Source organism: Nothobranchius furzeri, chromosome 2 (assembly GCF_043380555.1).
Source record: "Nothobranchius furzeri strain GRZ-AD chromosome 2, NfurGRZ-RIMD1, whole genome shotgun sequence".
Classification (NCBI taxonomy): Eukaryota; Metazoa; Chordata; class Actinopteri; order Cyprinodontiformes; family Nothobranchiidae; genus Nothobranchius; species Nothobranchius furzeri.
Window position 1 is genome coordinate 52,180,220 of NC_091742.1, and position 20,299 is coordinate 52,200,518.

At 48.0% G+C, this 20,299-nt stretch overlaps 1 protein-coding gene across 1 annotated transcript; it reads left to right on the forward strand.

Annotated features, from left to right (window-relative positions):
* The first annotated feature begins 426 nt into the window (after positions 1 to 426).
* Positions 427 to 16,454, forward strand: LOC139062019 (mucin-3B-like). Its single transcript, XM_070542089.1, has 24 exons — positions 427 to 2,589; positions 2,665 to 2,748; positions 2,963 to 3,042; positions 3,395 to 3,672; positions 3,782 to 4,535; positions 4,580 to 4,909; positions 6,071 to 6,421; positions 6,848 to 7,174; positions 7,520 to 7,729; positions 7,853 to 8,203; positions 8,771 to 8,980; positions 9,386 to 9,736; positions 10,163 to 10,489; positions 10,637 to 11,044; positions 11,411 to 11,802; positions 12,539 to 12,960; positions 13,002 to 13,270; positions 13,664 to 13,906; positions 14,054 to 14,355; positions 14,483 to 14,562; positions 14,606 to 14,664; positions 14,855 to 15,138; positions 15,245 to 15,995; positions 16,040 to 16,454. The coding sequence occupies exons 1-24, from the start codon at positions 547 to 549 to the stop codon at positions 16,452 to 16,454; spliced, it is 9,321 nt and encodes a 3,106-aa protein (XP_070398190.1). The 5' UTR covers positions 427 to 546.
* The last annotated feature ends 3,845 nt before the right edge of the window (positions 16,455 to 20,299 follow it).

Below are 20,299 nucleotides of genomic sequence, written 5' to 3' on the forward strand. Positions count from 1 at the left end.
AAAATACAAAAGATGACTCAAAGAAGCAATAGAAATAAGGAGACGTGGGCCCAAAGCCATGAACAGAGACACTGGAGTATTCAAATTATATCACGCAAGGGACAGTGTAATCAGCAAGGAGGACGTGGGCTGTAGAGGGCGACACCATCTTTTGCTGCCCTCGGATGAAAGGAAGTGATGCCACCAACGCTGCTGATCACTGATGATGGCTAGAGATACTAGCTGAAACATGTCTGGTAAAAAATACAATTTTTTTACAAAACCGTGTAAGAAGTCATTTTTCAACTGCATGTCAGAAATGTTGTAATGTCAGGTGTGGTGTTGGTCATTGTGGTCCACATTATAAATTGTAAAGCAAATGCCTGCTAAATATGTTTTGATAATCTGATGTAAAAAATTACAGGACAAAACGTAAAGGATATGGGGACCAAAAGGGTCCTAGGAGTTCTAGTGATGGTGACAGGTAAGTTGATCATGATGCTAAACAAATTTGATTTTGCGACATTTATGAAATGTTGTGAAAAATGAGTATGCAAAAACAGATTTATGTTGCATATCTACACAGCTGTGATAACAGGCATGAGAGGAGCCTCGACAGCTGCTCAAACTATCAATACAGAAGCCAGCACGACAAACACATTTGCTCCAACAAAAACAGAATCTCAAAGCATAGCCAAAGGTGACCTAACAACTACAATGACCAAAGATGCAACAATCACTGCAGTCCCAACAACCATAAGCACAAATGTCGCAACCATGGCTGCTCCAACAACCACCACAGCTGTCCCAACAACGGCCACAGGAGCCCAAAAAAATACCACACCTGCACCATTGACATTAGCAGCTCCAGTGACCACACCTGCTCGACCAACTACCACAGCTGCTCCAACATTAACCATGTCTACTCAGACTACAACCATGGCTGTTCCAATAACAACCACAGCTGCCCCAACACTAACCACAGCTGCTCCAACTGCAGTCACAGTTGTTCCAACAGCTACCACAGGTGCACAGACAACAACAAGACCATCAATTACAAAAAAGGAAGCTCCAACAACAACCACAGCAGCTCCAACTTCAACCACAGCTGCTCCAACAAAAACTAGAAAAGCCCCAACAGCAACCATAGCTGCTCCAACAAGCACAGCAGCTTCAACTATAACTACAACTGCCCAAACAACAACGATGGCAACTTCAACTACAAACACAACTGCCTCAACTTTAACCACGGCTGCTCTAACTATAACCACAGCTTCTCAAACAACTACCACATCTGCCACAACTATCTCAGCTGCTGCACCAACCACAACAGCAGCTCCAACTACAACCACAGCTCCCCCGACATCAACCACACCTGCCCCAGTAACAACCACAGCAGCTCCAACAACATTCACAGCTGCTCCAAAAAGCACCACACATGACCCAACAACATCCACGGGTGCTCTAGCAACCACCACAGTTGTTCCAAGTGCAAACACAGCTTCTGCAACAACCATGACAGCTTTAACCACAACAACAACAGCACAAACAACTGCAAATACCTCAGCAACAACCACAGCAGCTTCAACAGCTGCCCCTACTACAGCTGCAGCAGCTTCAACAGCTGCCCCTACTACAGCTGCAGTAGCTTCAACTATTAGAAAAGGAATTCTAAAAACAACTACAGCTGCTTTAACAACAACCACACATGCCCCAACTGCAACCACAGTTGCCCCAACAGCATCCATGGGTGCTTTGAAAACAACCATGTTTGTCCCTCGGTCAACCTCAGCTGCTGCAACAACAACCATGGAATCTCCAGTTACAATCACAAGTACCCCAACACAAACCACAACTGCCCCAACAACCATGATTGATAAAACTATAACAGCGGTTGTTCCAAAAACTACCACCACAGCCCCAACAACAACTACACCTGCCCAACAAACAACAGAAGCTACAACCACACCCACAGCAGCCCCAACAACAGCAATGACAGCTCCACCTACTACCGCAGCTGCTCCAACAACCATGATTGATAAAACTATAACCATGCTTGTTCCAACAACTACCACAGCAGCCCCAACAACATCCACAGGTGCTCCAGAAACAACCACAGTTGCTGCGAGTGCAACCACAGCTTCTGCAACAACAACCATGACAGCTTTAACCACAACAACAGCAGCTTCAACAACAACTGCCCCAACTACAACCGCAGCTGCATCAACTACTACAACAGCAATTCTAAAAACAACTACAGCTGCTTCAACAACAACCACACATGCCCCAACTGCAACCACAGTTGCCCCAACAACATCCAAGGGTGCTTCAAAAACAGCCACATTTGTCCCTCGGTCAACCTCAGCTGCTACAACAACAACCATGGCATCTCCAATTACTATCACAAGTACCCCAATGCAAACCACAGCTGCCCCAACTACAGCAATGGCAGCTCCAAATACTACCACAGCTGCTCCAACAACCATGACTGATACAACTACAACCACGGTTGATACAACTACAACCGCGGTTGTTCGAACAACTACCACAGCAGCCCCAACAACAACCACACCTACACAACAAACAACAGAAGCTACAACCACACCCACAGCAGCCCCAACAACATCCACAGGTGCTCCAGCAACAACCACAGTTGCTGCGAGTGCAACCACAGCTTCTGCAACAACAACCATGACAGCTTTAACCACAACAACAGCAGCTTCAACAACAACTGCCCCAACTACAACCGCAGCTGCATCAACTACTATAACAGCAATTCTAAAAACAACTACAGCTGCTTCAACAACAACCACACATGCCCCAACTGCAACCACAATTGCCCCAACTGCAACCACAGTTGCCCCAACAACATCCAAGGGTGCTTCAAAAACAACCACATTTGTCCCTCGGTCAACCTCAGCTGCTACAACAACAACCACGGCATCTCCAATTACAATCACAAGTACCCCAACACAAACCACAGCTGCCCCAACTACAGCAATGGCAGCTCCATTTACTACCAGAGCTGCTCCAACAACCACGACTGATACAACTACAATTGCGGTTGATACAACTACAACCGCAGTTGTTCAAACAACTACCACAGCAGCCCCAACAACAACCACACCTACCCAACAAACGACAGAAGCTACAACCACACCCACAGCAGCCCCAACAACCATGATTGATAAAACTACAACAGCGGTTGTTCCAGAAACTACCACAGCAGCCCCAACAACAGCAATGACTGCTCCACCTACTACCACAGCTGCTCCAACTACCATGATTGATAAAACTATAACCATGCTTGTTCCAACAACTACCACAGCAGCCCCAACAACATCCACAGGTGCTCCAGCAACAACCACAGTTGCTGCGAGTGCAACCACAGCTTCTGCAACAACAACCATGACAGCTTTAACCACAACAACAGCAGCTTCAACAACAACTGCCCCAACTACAACCACAGCTGCATCAACTTCTACAACAGCAATTCTAAAAACAACTACAGCTGCTTCAACACCAACCAAACATGCCCCAACTGCAACCACAGTTGCCCCAACAACATCCAAGGGTGCTTCAAAAACAACCACATTTGTCCCTCGGTCAACCTCAGCTGCTACAACAACAACCACGGCATCTCCAATTACAATCACACGTACCCCAACACAAACCACAGCTGCCCCAACTACAGCAATAGCAGCTCCACAAACTACCACAGCTGCTCCAACAACCATGAATGATACAACTACAAACGTGGTTGATACAACTACAACCGCGGTTGTTCCAACAACTACCACAGCAGCCCCAACAACAACCACACCTACCCAACAAACAAAAGAAGCTACAACCACACCCACAGCAGCCTCAACAACATCCACAGGTGCTCCAGCAACAACCACAGTTGCTGCGAGTGCAACCACAGCTTCTGCAACAACAACCATGATAGCTTTAACCACAACAACAGCAACTTCAACAACAACTGCCCCAACTACAACCGCAGGGGCATCAACTACTACAACAGCAATTCTAAAAACAACTACAGCTGCTTCAACAACAACCACACATGCCCCAACTGCAACCACAATTGCCCCAACTTCAGCCACAGTTGCCGCAACAACATCCAAGGGTGCTTCAAAAATAACCACATTTGTCCCTCGGTCAACCTCAAATGCTACAACAACAACCACGGCATCTCCAATTACAATCACAAGTACCCCAACACAAACCACAGCTGCCCCAACTACAGCAATGGCAGCTCCACTTACTACCACAGCTGCTCCAACAACCACGACTGATACAACTGCAACCGCGGTTGATACAACTACAACCGCAGTTGTTCCAACAACTACCACAGCAGCCCCAATAACAACCACACCTACCCAACAAACAAAAGAAGCTACAACCACACCCACAGCAGCCCCAACAACCATGACTGATAAAACTACAACAGCGGTTGTTCCAAAAACTACCACAGCAGCCCCAACAACAGCAATGACAGCTCCACCTACTACCGCAGCTGCTCCAACAACCATGATTGATAAAACTATAACCATGCTTGTTCCAACAACTACCACAGCAGCCCCAACAACATCCACAGGTGTTCCAGCAACAACCACAGTTGCTGCGAGTACAACCACAGCTTCTGCAACAACAACCATGACAGCTTTAACCACAACAACAGCAGCTTCAACAACAACTGCCCCAACTACAACCGCAGCTGCATCAACTACTACAACAGCAATTCTAAAAACAACTGCAGCTGCTTCGACAACAACCACACATGCCCCAACTGCAACCACAATTGCCCCAAATGCAACCACAGTTGCCCCACCAACATCCAAGGGTGCTTCAAAAACAACCACATTTGTCCCTCGGTCAACCTCAGCTGCTACAACAACAACCACGGCATCTCCAATTACAATCACAAGTACCCCAACACAAACCACAACTGCCCCAACTACAGCATTGGCAGCTCCACATACTACCACAGCTGCTCCAACAACCACGACTGATACAACTACAACCGCGGTTGTTCCAACAACTACCACAGCAGCCCCAACAACAACCACACCTACCCAACAAACAACAGAAGCTACAACCACACCCACAGCAGCCCCAACAACCATGATTGATAAAACTACAACAGCGGTTGTTCCAAAAACTACCACAGCAGCCCCAACAACAACTACACCTGCCCAACAAACTACAGAAGCTACAACCACACCCACAGCAGCCCCAACAACAGCAATGACAGCTCCACCTACTACCGCAGCTGCTCCAACAACCATGATTGATAAAACTATAACCATGCTTGTTCCAACAACTACCACAGCAGCCCCAACAGCATCCACAGGTGCTCCAGCAACAACCACAGTTGCTGCGAGTGCAACCACAGCTTCTGCAACAACAACCATGACAGCTTTAACCACAACAACAGCAGCTTCAACAACAACTGCCCCAACTACAACCACAGCTGCATCAACTACTACAACAGCAATTCTAAAAACAACTACAGCTGCTTCAACAACAACCACACATGCCCCAACTGCAACCACAATTGCCCCAACTGCAACCACAGTTGCCCCAACAACATCCAAGGGTGCTTCAAAAACAACCACATTTGTCCCTCGGTCAACCTCAGCAGCTACAACAACAACCACGGCATCTCCAATTACAATCACAAGTACCCCAACACAAACCACAGCTGCCCCAACTACAGCAATGGCAGCTCCACATACTACCACAGCTGCTCCAACAACCATGACTGATACGAGTACAACCGCGGTTGGTCCAACAACTACCACAGCAGCCCCAACAACAACCACACCTACCCAACAAACAACAGAAGCTACAACCACACCCACAGCAGCCCCAACAACCATGATTGATAAAACTACAACAGCGGTTGTTCCAAAAACTACCACAGCAGCCCCAACAACAACTACACCTGCCCAACAAACAACAGAAGCTACAACCACACCCACAGCAGCCCCAACAACAGCAATGACAGCTCCAACTACTACTGCAGCTGCTCCAACAACCATGATTGATAAAACTATAACCATCCTTGTTCCAACAACTACCACAGCAGCCCCAACAACATCCACAGGTGCTCCAGCAACAACCTCAGTTGCTGCGAGTGCAACCACAGCTTCTGCAACAACAACCATGACAGCTTTAACCACAAAAACAGCAGCTTCAACAACAACTGCCCCAACTACAACCGCAGCTGCATCAACTACTACAACAGCAATTCTAAAAACAACTACAGCTGCTTCAACAACAACCACACATGCCCCAACTGCAACCACAATTGCCCCAACTGCAACCACAGTTGCCCAAACAACATCCAAGGGTGCTTCAAAAACAACCACATTTGTCCCTTGGTCAACCTCAGCTGCTACAACAACAACCACGGCATCTCCAATTACAATCACAAGTACCCCAACACAAACCACAGCTGCCCCAACTACAGCATTGGCAGCTCCACATACTACCACAGCTGCTCCAACAACCACGACTGATACAACTACAACCGCGGTTGATACAACTACAACCGCAGTTGTTCCAACAACTACCACAGCAGCCCCAACAACAACCACACCTACCCAACAAACAAAAGAAGCTACAACCACACCCACAGCAGCCCCAACAACCATGATTGATAAAACTACAACAGCGGTTGTTCCAAAAACTACCACAGCAGCCCCAACAACAACTACACCTGCCCAACAAACTACAGAAGCTACAACCACACCCACAGCAGCCCCAACAACAGCAATGACAGCTCCACCTACTACCGCAGCTGCTCAAACAACCATGATTGATAAAACTATAACCATGCTTGTTCCAACAACTACCACAGCAGCCCCAACAGCATCCACAGGTGCTCCAGCAACAACCACAGTTGCTGCGAGTGCAACCACAGCTTCTGCAACAACAACCATGACAGCTTTAAACACAACAGCAGCTTCAACAACAACTGCCCCGACTACAACCGCTGCTGCATCAACTACTACAACAGCAATTCTAAAAACAACTACAGCTGCTTCAACAACAACCACACATGCCCCAACTGCAACCACAATTGCCCCAACAACATCCAAGGGTGCTTCAAAAACAACCACATTTGTCCCTCGGTCAACCTCGGCTGCTACAACAACAACCACGGCATCTCCAATTACAATCACAAGTACCCCAACACAAACCACAGCTGCTCCAACTACAGCAATGGCAGCTCCACAAACTACCACAGCTGCTCCAACAACCATGACTGATACAACTACAAACGCGGTTGATACAACTACAACCGCGGTTGTTCCAACAACTACCACAGCAGCCCCAACAACAACCACACCTACCCAACAAACAAAAGAAGCTACAACCACACCCACAGCAGCCCCAACAACATCCACAGGTGCTCCAGCAACAACCACAGTTGCTGCGAGTGCAACCACAGCTTCTGCAACAACAACCATGATAGCTTTAACCACAACAACAGCAGCTTCAACAACAACTGCCCCAACTACAACCGCAGCTGCATCAACTACTACAACAGCAATTCTAAAAACAACTACAGCTGCTTCAACAACAACCACACATGCCCCAACTGCAACCACAATTGCCCCAACTTCAGCCACAGTTGCCGCAACAACATCCAAGGGTGCTTCAAAAATAACCACATTTGTCCCTCGGTCAACCTCAGCTGCTACAACAACAACCACGGCATCTCCAATTACAATCACAAGTACCCCAACACAAACCACAGCTGCCCCAACAACAGCAATGGCAGCTCCACCTACTACCGCAGCTGCTCCAACAACCATGATTGATAAAACTATAACCATGCTTGTTCCAACAACTACCACAGCAGCCCCAACAACATCCACAGGTGCTCCAGCAACAACCACAGTTGCTGCGAGTACAACCACAGCTTCTGCAACAACAACCATGACAGCTTTAACCACAACAACAGCAGCTTCAACAACAACTGCCCCAACTACAACCGCAGCTGCATCAACTACTACAACAGCAATTCTAAAAACAACTGCAGCTGCTTCGACAACAACCACACATGCCCCAACTGCAACCACAATTGCCCCAAATGCAACCACAGTTGCCCCACCAACATCCAAGGGTGCTTCAAAAACAACCACATTTGTCCCTCGGTCAACCTCAGCTGCTACAACAACAACCACGGCATCTCCAATTACAATCACAAGTACCCCAACACAAACCACAACTGCCCCAACTACAGCATTGGCAGCTCCACATACTACCACAGCTGCTCCAACAACCACGACTGATACAACTACAACCGCGGTTGATACAACTACAACCGCGGTTGTTCCAACAACTACCACAGCAGCCCCAACAACAACCACACCTACCCAACAAACAACAGAAGCTACAACCACACCCACAGCAGCCCCAACAACCATGATTGATAAAACTACAACAGCGGTTGTTCCAAAAACTACCACAGCAGCCCCAACAACAACTACACCTGCCCAACAAACTACAGAAGCTACAACAAGACCCACAGCAGCCCCAACAACAGCAATGACAGCTCCACCTACTACCGCAGCTGCTCCAACAACCATGATTGATAAAACTATAACCATGCTTGTTCCAACAACTACCACAGCAGCCCCAACAGCATCCACAGGTGCTCCAGCAACAACCACAGTTGCTGCGTGTGCAACCACAGCTTCTGCAACAACAACCATGACAGCTTTAACCACAACAACAGCAGCTTCAACAACAACTGCCCCAACTACAACCACAGCTGCATCAACTACTACAACAGCAATTCTAAAAACAACTACAGCTGCTTCAACAACAACCACACATGCCCCAACTGCAACCACAATTGCCCCAACTGCAACCACAGTTGCCCCAACAACATCGAAGGGTGCTTCAAAAACAACCACATTTGTCCCTCGGTCAACCTCAGCAGCTACAACAACAACCACGGCATCTCCAATTACAATCACAAGTACCCCAACACAAACCACAGCTGCCCCAACTACAGCAATGGCAGCTCCACATACTACCACAGCTGCTCCAACAACCATGACTGATACGACTACAACCGCGGTTGTTCCAACAACTACCACAGCAGCCCCAACAACAACCACACCTACCCAACAAACAACAGAAGCTACAACCACACCCACAGCAGCCCCAACAACCATGATTGATAAAACTACAACAGCGGTTGTTCCAAAAACTACCACAGCAGCCCCAACAACAACTACACCTGCCCAACAAACAACAGAAGCTACAACCACACCCACAGCAGCCCCAACAACAGCAATGACAGCTCCAACTACTACTGCAGCTGCTCCAACAACCATGATTGATAAAACTATAACCATCCTTGTTCCAACAACTACCACAGCAGCCCCAACAACATCCACAGGTGCTCCAGCAACAACCTCAGTTGCTGCGAGTGCAACCACAGCTTCTGCAACAACAACCATGACAGCTTTAACCACAAAAACAGCAGCTTCAACAACAACTGCCCCAACTACAACCGCAGCTGCATCAACTACTACAACAGCAATTCTAAAAACAACTACAGCTGCTTCAACAACAACCACACATGCCCCAACTGCAACCACAATTGCCCCAACTGCAACCACAGTTGCCCAAACAACATCCAAGGGTGCTTCAAAAACAACCACATTTGTCCCTTGGTCAACCTCAGCTGCTACAACAACAACCACGGCATCTCCAATTACAATCACAAGTACCCCAACACAAACCACAGCTGCCCCAACTACAGCATTGGCAGCTCCACATACTACCACAGCTGCTCCAACAACCACGACTGATACAACTACAACCGCGGTTGATACAACTACAACCGCAGTTGTTCCAACAACTACCACAGCAGCCCCAACAACAACCACACCTACCCAACAAACAACAGAAGCTACAACCACACCCACAGCAGCCCCAACAACCATGATTGATAAAACTACAACAGCGGTTGTTCCAAAAACTACCACAGCAGCCCCAACAACAACTACACCTGCCCAACAAACTACAGAAGCTACAACCACACCCACAGCAGCCCCAACAACAGCAATGACAGCTCCACCTACTACCGCAGCTGCTCAAACAACCATGATTGATAAAACTATAACCATGCTTGTTCCAACAACTACCACAGCAGCCCCAACAGCATCCACAGGTGCTCCAGCAACAACCACAGTTGCTGCGAGTGCAACCACAGCTTCTGCAACAACAACCATGACAGCTTTAACCACAACAGCAGCTTCAACAACAACTGCCCCGACTACAACCGCTGCTGCATCAACTACTACAACAGCAATTCTAAAAACAACTACAGCTGCTTCAACAACAACCACACATGCCCCAACTGCAACCACAATTGCCCCAACAACATCCAAGGGTGCTTCAAAAACAACCACATTTGTCCCTCGGTCAACCTCGGCTGCTACAACAACAACCACGGCATCTCCAATTACAATCACAAGTACCCCAACACAAACCACAGCTGCCCCAACTACAGCAATGGCAGCTCCACAAACTACCACAGCTGCTCCAACAACCATGACTGATACAACTACAAACGCGGTTGATACAACTACAACCGCGGTTGTTCCAACAACTACCACAGCAGCCCCAACAACAACCACACCTACCCAACAAACAAAAGAAGCTACAACCACACCCACAGCAGCCCCAACAACATCCACAGGTGCTCCAGCAACAACCACAGTTGCTGCGAGTGCAACCACAGCTTCTGCAACAACAACCATGATAGCTTTAACCACAACAACTGCAGCTTCAACAACAACTGCCCCAATTACAACCGCAGCAGCATCAACTACTACAACAGCAATTCTAAAAACAACTACAGCTGCTTCAACAACAACCACACATGCCCCAACTGCAACCACAATTGCCCCAACTTCAGCCACAGTTGCCGCAACAACATCCAAGGGTGCTTCAAAAATAACCACATTTGTCCCTCGGTCAACCTCAGCTGCTACAACAACAACCACGGCATCTCCAATTACAATCACAAGTACCCCAACACAAACCACAGCTGCCCCAACAACAGCAATGGCAGCTCCACTTACTACCACAGCTGCTCCAACAACCACGACTGATACAACTACAACCGCGGTTGATACAACTACAACCGCAGTTGTTCCAACAACTACCACAACAGCCCCAACAAAAACCACACCTACCCAACAAACGACAGAAGCTACAACCACACCCACAGCAGCCCCAACAACCATGATTGATAAAACTACAACAGCGGTTGTTCCAAAAACTACCACAGCAGCCCCAACAACAGCAATGACAGCTCCACCTACTACCGCAGCTGCTCCAACAACCATGATTGATAAAACTATAACCATGCTTGTTCCAACAACTACCACAGCAGCGCCAACAACATCCACAGGTGCTCCAGCAACAACCACAGTTGCTGCGAGTGCAACCACAGCTTCTGCAACAACAACCATGACAGCTGTAACCACAACAACAGCAGCTTCAACAACAACTGCCCCAACTACAACCGCAGCTGCATCAACTACTACAACAGCAATTCTAAAAAGAACTGCAGCCTCTTCGACAACAACCACACATGCCCCAACTGCAACCACAATTGCCCCAAATGCAACCACAGTTGCCCCTCCAACATCCAAGGGTGCTTCAAAAACAACCACATTTGTCCCTCGGTCAACCTCAGCTGCTACAACAACAACCTTGGCATCTCCAATTACAATCACAAGTACCCCAACACAAACCACAACTGCCCCAACTACAGCATTGGCAGCTCCACATACTACCACAGCTGCTCCAACAACCACGACTGATACAACTACAACCGCGGTTGTTCCAACAACTACCACAGCAGCCCCAACAACAACCACACCTACCCAACAAACAACAGAAGCTACAACCACACCCACAGCAGCCCCAACAACCATGATTGATAAAACTACAACAGCGGTTGTTCCAAAAACTACCACCGCAGCCCCAACAACAACTACACCTGCCCAACAAACTACAGAAGCTACAACCACACCCACAGATGCCCCAACAACAGTAATGACAGCTCCACCTACTACCGCAGCTGCTCCAACAACCATGATTGATAAAACTATAACCATGCTTGTTCCAACAACTACCACAGCAGCCCCAACAGCATCCACAGGTGCTCCAGCAACAACCACAGTTGCTGCGAGTGCAACCACAGCTTCTGCAACAACAACCATGACAGCTTTAACCACAACAACAGCAGCTTCAACAACAACTGCCCCAACTACAACCGCAGCTGCATCAACTACTACAACAGCAATTCTAAAAACAACTACAGCTGCTTCAACAACAACCACACATGCCCCAACTGCAACCACAATTGCCCCAACTGCAACCACAGTTGCCCCAACAACATCCAAGGGTGCTTCAAAAACAACCACATTTGTCCCTCGGTCAACCTCAGCAGCTACAACAACAACCACAGCATCTCCAATTACAATCACAAGTACCCCAACACAAACCACAGCTGCCCCAACTACAGCAATGGCAGCGCCACATACTACCACAGCTGCTCCAACAACCATGACTGATACGACTACAACCGCGGTTGTTCCAACAACTACCACAGCAGCCCCAACAACAACCACACCTACCCAACAAACAACAGAAGCTACAACCACACCCACAGCAGCCCCAACAACCATGATTGATAAAACTACAACAGCGGTTGTTCCAAAAACTACCACAGCAGCCCCAACAACAACTACACCTGCCCAACAAACAACAGAAGCTACAACCACACCCACAGCAGCCCCAACAACAGCAATGACAGCTCCAACTACTACCGCAGCTGCTCCAACAACCATGATTGATAAAACTATAACCATCCTTGTTCCAACTACCACAGCAGCCCCAACAACATCCACAGGTGCTCCAGCAACAACCTCAGTTGCTGAGAGTGGAACCACAGCTTCTGCAACAACAACCAGGACAGCTTTAACCACAACAACAGCAGCTTCAACAACAACTGCCCCAACTACAACCGCAGCTGCATCAACTACTACAACAGCAATTCTAAAAACAACTACAGCTGCTTCAACAACAACCACACATGCCCCAACTGCAACCACAATTGCCCCAAATGCAACCACAGTTGCACCAACAACATCCAAGGGTGCTTCAAAAACAACCACATTTGTCCCTTGGTCAACCTCAGCTGCTACAACAACAACCACGGCATCTCCAATTACAATCACAAGTACCCCAAAACAAACCACAGCTGCCCCAACTACAGCAATGGCAGCTCCACATACTACCACAGCTGCTCCAACAACCACGACTGATACAACTAAAACCGCGGTTGATACAACTACAACTGCGGTTGTTCCAACAACTATCACAGCAGCCCCAACAACAACCACACCTACCCAACAAACAACAGAAGCTACAACCACACCCACAGCAGCCCCAACAACAGCAATGACAGCTCCACCTACTACCACAGCTGCTCCAACATCCATGATTGATAAAACTATAACCATGCTTTTTCCAACAACTACCACAGCAGCCCCAACAACATCCACAGGTGCTCCAGCAACAACCACAGTTGCTGCGAGTGCAACCACAGCTTCTGCAACAACAACCACAACAGCTTTAACCACAACAACAGCAGCTTCAACAACAACTGCCCCAACTACAACCACAGCTGCATCAACTACTACAACAGCAGTTCTAAAAACAACTACAGCTGCTTCAACAACAACCAAACATGCCCCAACTGCAACCACAGTTGCCCCAACAACATCCAAGGGTGCTTCAATAACAACCACATTTGTCCCTCGGTCAACCTCAGCTGCTACAACAACAACCACGGCATCTCCAATTTCAATCACAAGTACCCCAACACAAACCACAGCTGCCCCAACTACAGCAATGGCAGCTCCACAAACTACCACAGCTGCTCCAACAACCATGACTGATACAACTACAAATGCGGTTGATACAACTACAACCGCGGTTGTTCCAACAACTACCACAGCAGCCACAACAACAACCACACCTACCCAACAAACAAAAGAAGCTACAACCACACCCACAGCAGCCCCAACAACATCGAAAGGTGCTCCAGCAACAACCACAGTTGCTTCGAGTGCAACCACAGCTTCTGCAACAACAACCATGATAGCTTTAACCACAACAACAGCAGCTTCAACAACAACTGCCCCAACTACAACCGCAGCTGCATCAACTACTACAACAGCAGTTCAAAAAACAACTACAGCTGCTTCAACAACAATCACACATGCCCCAACTGCAACCACAATTTCCCCAACTGCAACCACAGTTGCCCCAACAACATCCAAGGGTGCTTCAAAAACAACCACATTTGTCCCTCGGTCAACCTCAGCTGCTACAACAACAACCACGGCATCTCCAATTACAATCACAAGTACCCCAAAACAAACCACAGCTGCCCCAACTACAGCAATGGCAGCTCCACATACTACCACAGCTGCTCCAACAACCACGACTGATACAACTAAAACCGCGGTTGATACAACTACAACTGCGGTTGTTCCAACAACTATCACAGCAGCCCCAACAACAACCACACCTACCCAACAAACAACAGAAGCTACAACCACACCCACAGCAGCCCCAACAACAGCAATGACAGCTCCACCTACTACCACAGCTGCTCCAACATCCATGATTGATAAAACTATAACCATGCTTGTTCCAACAACTACCACAGCAGCCCCAACAACATCCACAGGTGCTCCAGCAACAACCACAGTTGCTGCGAGTGCAACCACAGCTTCTGCAACAACAACCACAACAGCTTTAACCACAACAACAGCAGCTTCAACAACAACTGCCCCAACTACAACCACAGCTGCATCAACTACTACAACAGCAGTTCTAAAAACAACTACAGCTGCTTCAACAACAACCAAACATGCCCCAACTGCAACCACAGTTGCCCCAACAACATCCAAGGGTGCTTCAATAACAACCACATTTGTCCCTCGGTCAACCTCAGCTGCTACAACAACAACCACGGCATCTCCAATTTCAATCACAAGTACCCCAACACAAACCACAGCTGCCCCAACTACAGCAATGGCAGCTCCACAAACTACCACAGCTGCTCCAACAACCATGACTGATACAACTACAAATGCGGTTGATACAACTACAACCGCGGTTGTTCCAACAACTACCACAGCAGCCACAACAACAACCACACCTACCCAACAAACAAAAGAAGCTACAACCACACCCACAGCAGCCCCAACAACATCGAAAGGTGCTCCAGCAACAACCACAGTTGCTTCGAGTGCAACCACAGCTTCTGCAACAACAACCATGATAGCTTTAACCACAACAACAGCAGCTTCAACAACAACTGCCCCAACTACAACCGCAGCGGCATCAACTACTACAACAGCAATTCTAAAAACAACTACAGCTGCTTCAACAGCAACCACACATGCCCCAACTGCAACCACAATTGCCCCAACTTCAGCCACAGTTGCCGCAACAACATCCAAGGGTGCTTCAAAAACAACCACATTTGTCCCTCGGTCAACCTCAGCTGCTACAACAACAACCACGGCATCTCCAATTACAATCACAAGTACCCCAACACAAACCACAGCTGCCCCAACTACAGCAATGGCAGCTCCACTTACTACCAGAGCTGCTCCAACAACCACGACTGATACAACTACAACCGCGGTTGATACAACTACAACCGCAGTTGTTCAAACAACTACCACAGCAGCCCCAACAACAACCACACCTACCCAACAAACGACAGAAGCTACAACCACACCCACAGCAGCCCCAACAACCATGATTGATAAAACTACAACAGCGGTTGTTCCAAAAACTACCACAGCAGCCCCAACAACAGCAATGACAGCTCCACCTACTACCGCAGATGCTCCAACAACCATGATTGATAAAACTATAACCATGCTTGTTCCAACAACTACCACAGCAGCCCCAACAACATCCACAGGTGCTCCAGCAACAACCACAGTTGCTGTGAGTGCAACCACAGCTTCTGCAACAACAAACATGACAGCTTTAACCACAACAACAGCAGCTTCAACAACAACTGCCCCAACTACAACCGCAGCTGCATCAACTACTACAACAGCAATTCTAAAAACAACTGCAGCTGCTTCGACAACAACCACACATGCCCCAACTGCAACCACAATTGCCCCAAATGCAACCACAGTTGCCCCACCAACATCCAAGGGTGCTTCAAAAACAACCACATTTGTCCCTCGGTCAACCTCAGCTGCTACAACAACAACCACGGCATCTCATATTACAATCACAAGTACCCCAACACAAACCACAACTGCCCCAACTACAGCATTGGCAGCTCCACATACTACCACAGCTGCTCCAACAACCACGACTGATAAAACTACAACCGCGATTGATACAACTACAACCGCGGTGGTTCCAACAACTACCACAGCAGCCACAACAACAACCACACCTACCCAACAAAAAACAGAAGCTACAACCACACCCACAGCAGCCCCAACAACCATGATTGATAAAACTACAACAGCGGTTGTTCCACAAACTACCACAGCAGCCCCAACAACAACTACACCTGCCCAACAAACTACAGAAGCTACAACCACACCCACAGCAGCCCCAACAACAGCAATGACAGCTCCACCTACTACCGCAGCTGCTCCAACAACCATGATTGATAAAACTATAACCATGCTTGTTCCAACAACTACCACAGCAGCCCCAACAATATCCACAGGTGCTCCAGCAACAACCACAGTTGCTGCAACTGCAACCACAGCTTCTGCAAAAACAACCATGACAGCTTTAACCACAACAACAGCAGCTTCAACAACAACTGCCCCAACTACAAACGCAGCTGCATCAACTACTACAACAGAAATTCTAAAAACAACTACAGCTGCTTCAACAACAACCACACATGCCCCAACTGCAACCACAATTGCCCCAACTGCAACCACAGTTGCCCCAACAACATCCAAGGGTGCTTCAAAAACAACCACATTTGTCCCTCGGTCAACCTCAGCAGCCACAACAACAACCACGGCATCGCCAATTACAATCACAAGTACCCCAACACAAACCACAGCTGCCCCAACTACAGCAATGGCAGCTCCACATACTACCACAGCTGCTCCAACAACCACGACTGATACAACTACAACCGCGGTTGTTCCAACAACTACCACAGCAGCCCCAACAACAACTACACCTACCCAACAAACAACAGAAGCTACAACCACACCCACAGCAGCCCCAAACACCATGATTGATAAAACTACAACAGCGGTTGTTCCAAAAACTACCACAGCAGCCCCAACAACAACTACACCTGCCCAACAAACAACAGAAGCTACAACCACACCCACAGCAGACCCAACAACAGCAATGACAGCTCCAACTACTACTGCAGCTGCTCCAACAACCATGATTGATAAAACTATAACCATCCTTGTTCCAACAACTACCACAGCAGCCCCAACAACAACCACACCTACCCAACAAACGACAGAAGCTACAACCACACCCACAGCAGCCCCAACAACCATGATTGATAAAACTACAACAGCGGTTGTTCCAAAAACTACCACAGCAGCCCCAACACCAGCAATGACAGCTCCACCTACTACCGCAGCTGCTCCAACAACCATGATTGATAAAACTATAACCATAATTGTTCCAACAACTACCACAGCAGCCCCAACAACATCCACAGCTTCTGCAGCAACAACCATGACAGCATTAATCACAACAACAGCAGCTTCAACAACAACTGCCCCAACTACAACCGCAGCTGCATCAACTACTACAACAGCAATTCTAAAAACAACTACAGCTGCTTCAACAACAACCACACATGCCCCAACTGCAACCACAATTGCCCCAACTGTAACCACAGTTGCCCCAACAACATCGAAGGGTGCTTCAAAAACAACCACATTTGTCCCTCGGTCAACCTCAGCTGCTACAACAACCACGGCATCTCCAATTACAATCACAAGTAGCCCAACACAAACCACAGCTGCCCCAACTACAGCAATGGCAGCTCCACATACTACCACAGCTGCTCCAACAACCATGACTGATACAACTACAACCGTGGTTGATACAACTACAACCGCGGTTTTCCCAACAACTACACAAGCAGCCCCCACAACAACCACACCTACCCAACAAACAACAGAAGCTACAACCACACCCACAGCAGCCCCAACAACCATGATTGATAAAACTATAACCATAATTGTTCCAACAACTACCACAGCAGCCCCAACAACATCCACAGGTGCTCCAGCAACAACCACAGTTGCTGCCAGTGCAACCACAGCTTCTGCAGCAACAACCATGACAGCTTTAACCACAACAACAGCAGCTTCAACAACAACTGCCCCAACTACAACCGCAGCTGCATCAACTACTACAACAGAAATTCTAAAAACAACTACAGCATCTTCAACAACAACCACACATGCCCCAACTGCAACCACAATTGCCCCAACTGCAACCACAGTTGCCCCAACAACATCCAAGGGTGCTTCAAAAACAACCACATTCGTCCCTCGGTCAACCTCAGCAGCTACAACAACAACCACGGCATCGCCAATTACAATCACAAGTACCCCAACACAAACCACAGCTGCCCCAACTACAGCAATGGCAGCTCCACATACTACCACAGCTGCTCCAACAACCATGACTGATACGACTACAACCGCGGTTGTTCCATCAACTACCACAGCAGCCCCAACAAAAACCACACCTACCCAACAAACAACAGAAGCTACAACCACACCCACAGCAGCCCCAACAACCATGATTGATAAAACTACAACAGCGGTTGTTCCAAAAACTACCACAGCAGCCCCAACAACAGCAATGACAGCTCCACCTACTACCGCAGCTGCTCCAACAACCATGATTGATAAAACTATAACCATAATTGTTCCAACAACTACCACAGCAGCCCCAACAACATCCACAGCTTCTGCAGCAACAACCATGACAGCTTTAATCACAACAACAGCAGCTTCAACAACAACTGCCCCAACTACAACCGCAGCTGCATCAACTACTACAACAGCAATTCTAAAAACAACTACAGCTGCTTCAACAACAACCACACATGCCCCAACTGCAACCACAATTGCCCCAACTGTAACCACAGTTGCCCCAAAAACATCGAAGGGTGCTTCAAAAACAACCACATTTGTCCCTCGGTCAACCTCAGCTGCTACAACAACCACGGCATCTCCAATTACAATCACAAGTAGCCCAACACAAACCACAGCTGCCCCAACTACAGCAATGGCAGCTCCACTTACTACCACAGCTGCTCCAACAACCATGACTGATACAACTACAACCGTCGTTGATACAACTACAACCGCGGTTTTCCCAACAACTACCACAGCAGCCCCCACAACAACCACACCTACCCAACAAACAACAGAAGCTACAACCACACCCACAGCAGCCCCAACAACCATGATTGATAAAACTACAACAGCGGTTGTTCCACAAACTACCACAGCAGCCCAAACAACAACTACACCTGCCCAACAAACAACAGAAGCTACAACCACACCAACAGCAGCCCCAACAACAGCAATGACAGCTCCACCTACTACCGCAGCTGCTCCAACCACCATGATTGATAAAACTATAACCATGCTTGTTCCAACAACTACCAAGGCAGCCCCAACAACATCCACAGGTGCTCCAGCAACAACTACAGCTGCTGCGAGTGCAACCACAGCTTCTGCAACAACAACCATGACAGCTTTAACCACAACAACAGCAGCTTCAACAACAACTGCCCCAACTACAACCGCAGCTGCATCAACTACTACAACAGCAGTTCAAAAAACAACTACAGCTGCTTCAACAACAACACATGCCCCAACTTCAACCACAATTGCCCCAACTGCAACCACAGTTGCCCCAACAACATCCAAGGGTGCTTCAGAAACAACCACATTTGTCCCTCGGTCAACCTCAGCTGCTACAACAACAACCACGGCATCTCCAATTACAATCACAAGTACCCCAACACAAACCACAACTGCCCCAACTACAGCATTGGCAGCTCCACATAATACCACCGCTGCTCCAACAACCATGACTGATACGACTACAACCGTGGTTGATACAACTACAACCGCAGATTTTCCAACAACTACCACAGCAGCCCCAACAAAAACCACACCTACCCAACAAACAG

Excerpts from the sequence above, each read along its gene's own strand:
- LOC139062019 (XM_070542089.1), top strand. The coding sequence starts at position 547 with ATGTTGCATATCTACACAGCTGTGATAACAGGCATGAGAGGAGCCTCG. Across the intron at positions 2,590-2,664 it reads AAGCTACAACCACACCCACA|ACAACCATGACAGCTTTAAC; the intron begins GCAGCCCCAACA and ends GCTTCTGCAACA. Across the intron at positions 13,907-14,053 it reads ATCTCCAATTTCAATCACAA|CCACAACAACAACCACACCT; the intron begins GTACCCCAACAC and ends CTACCACAGCAG.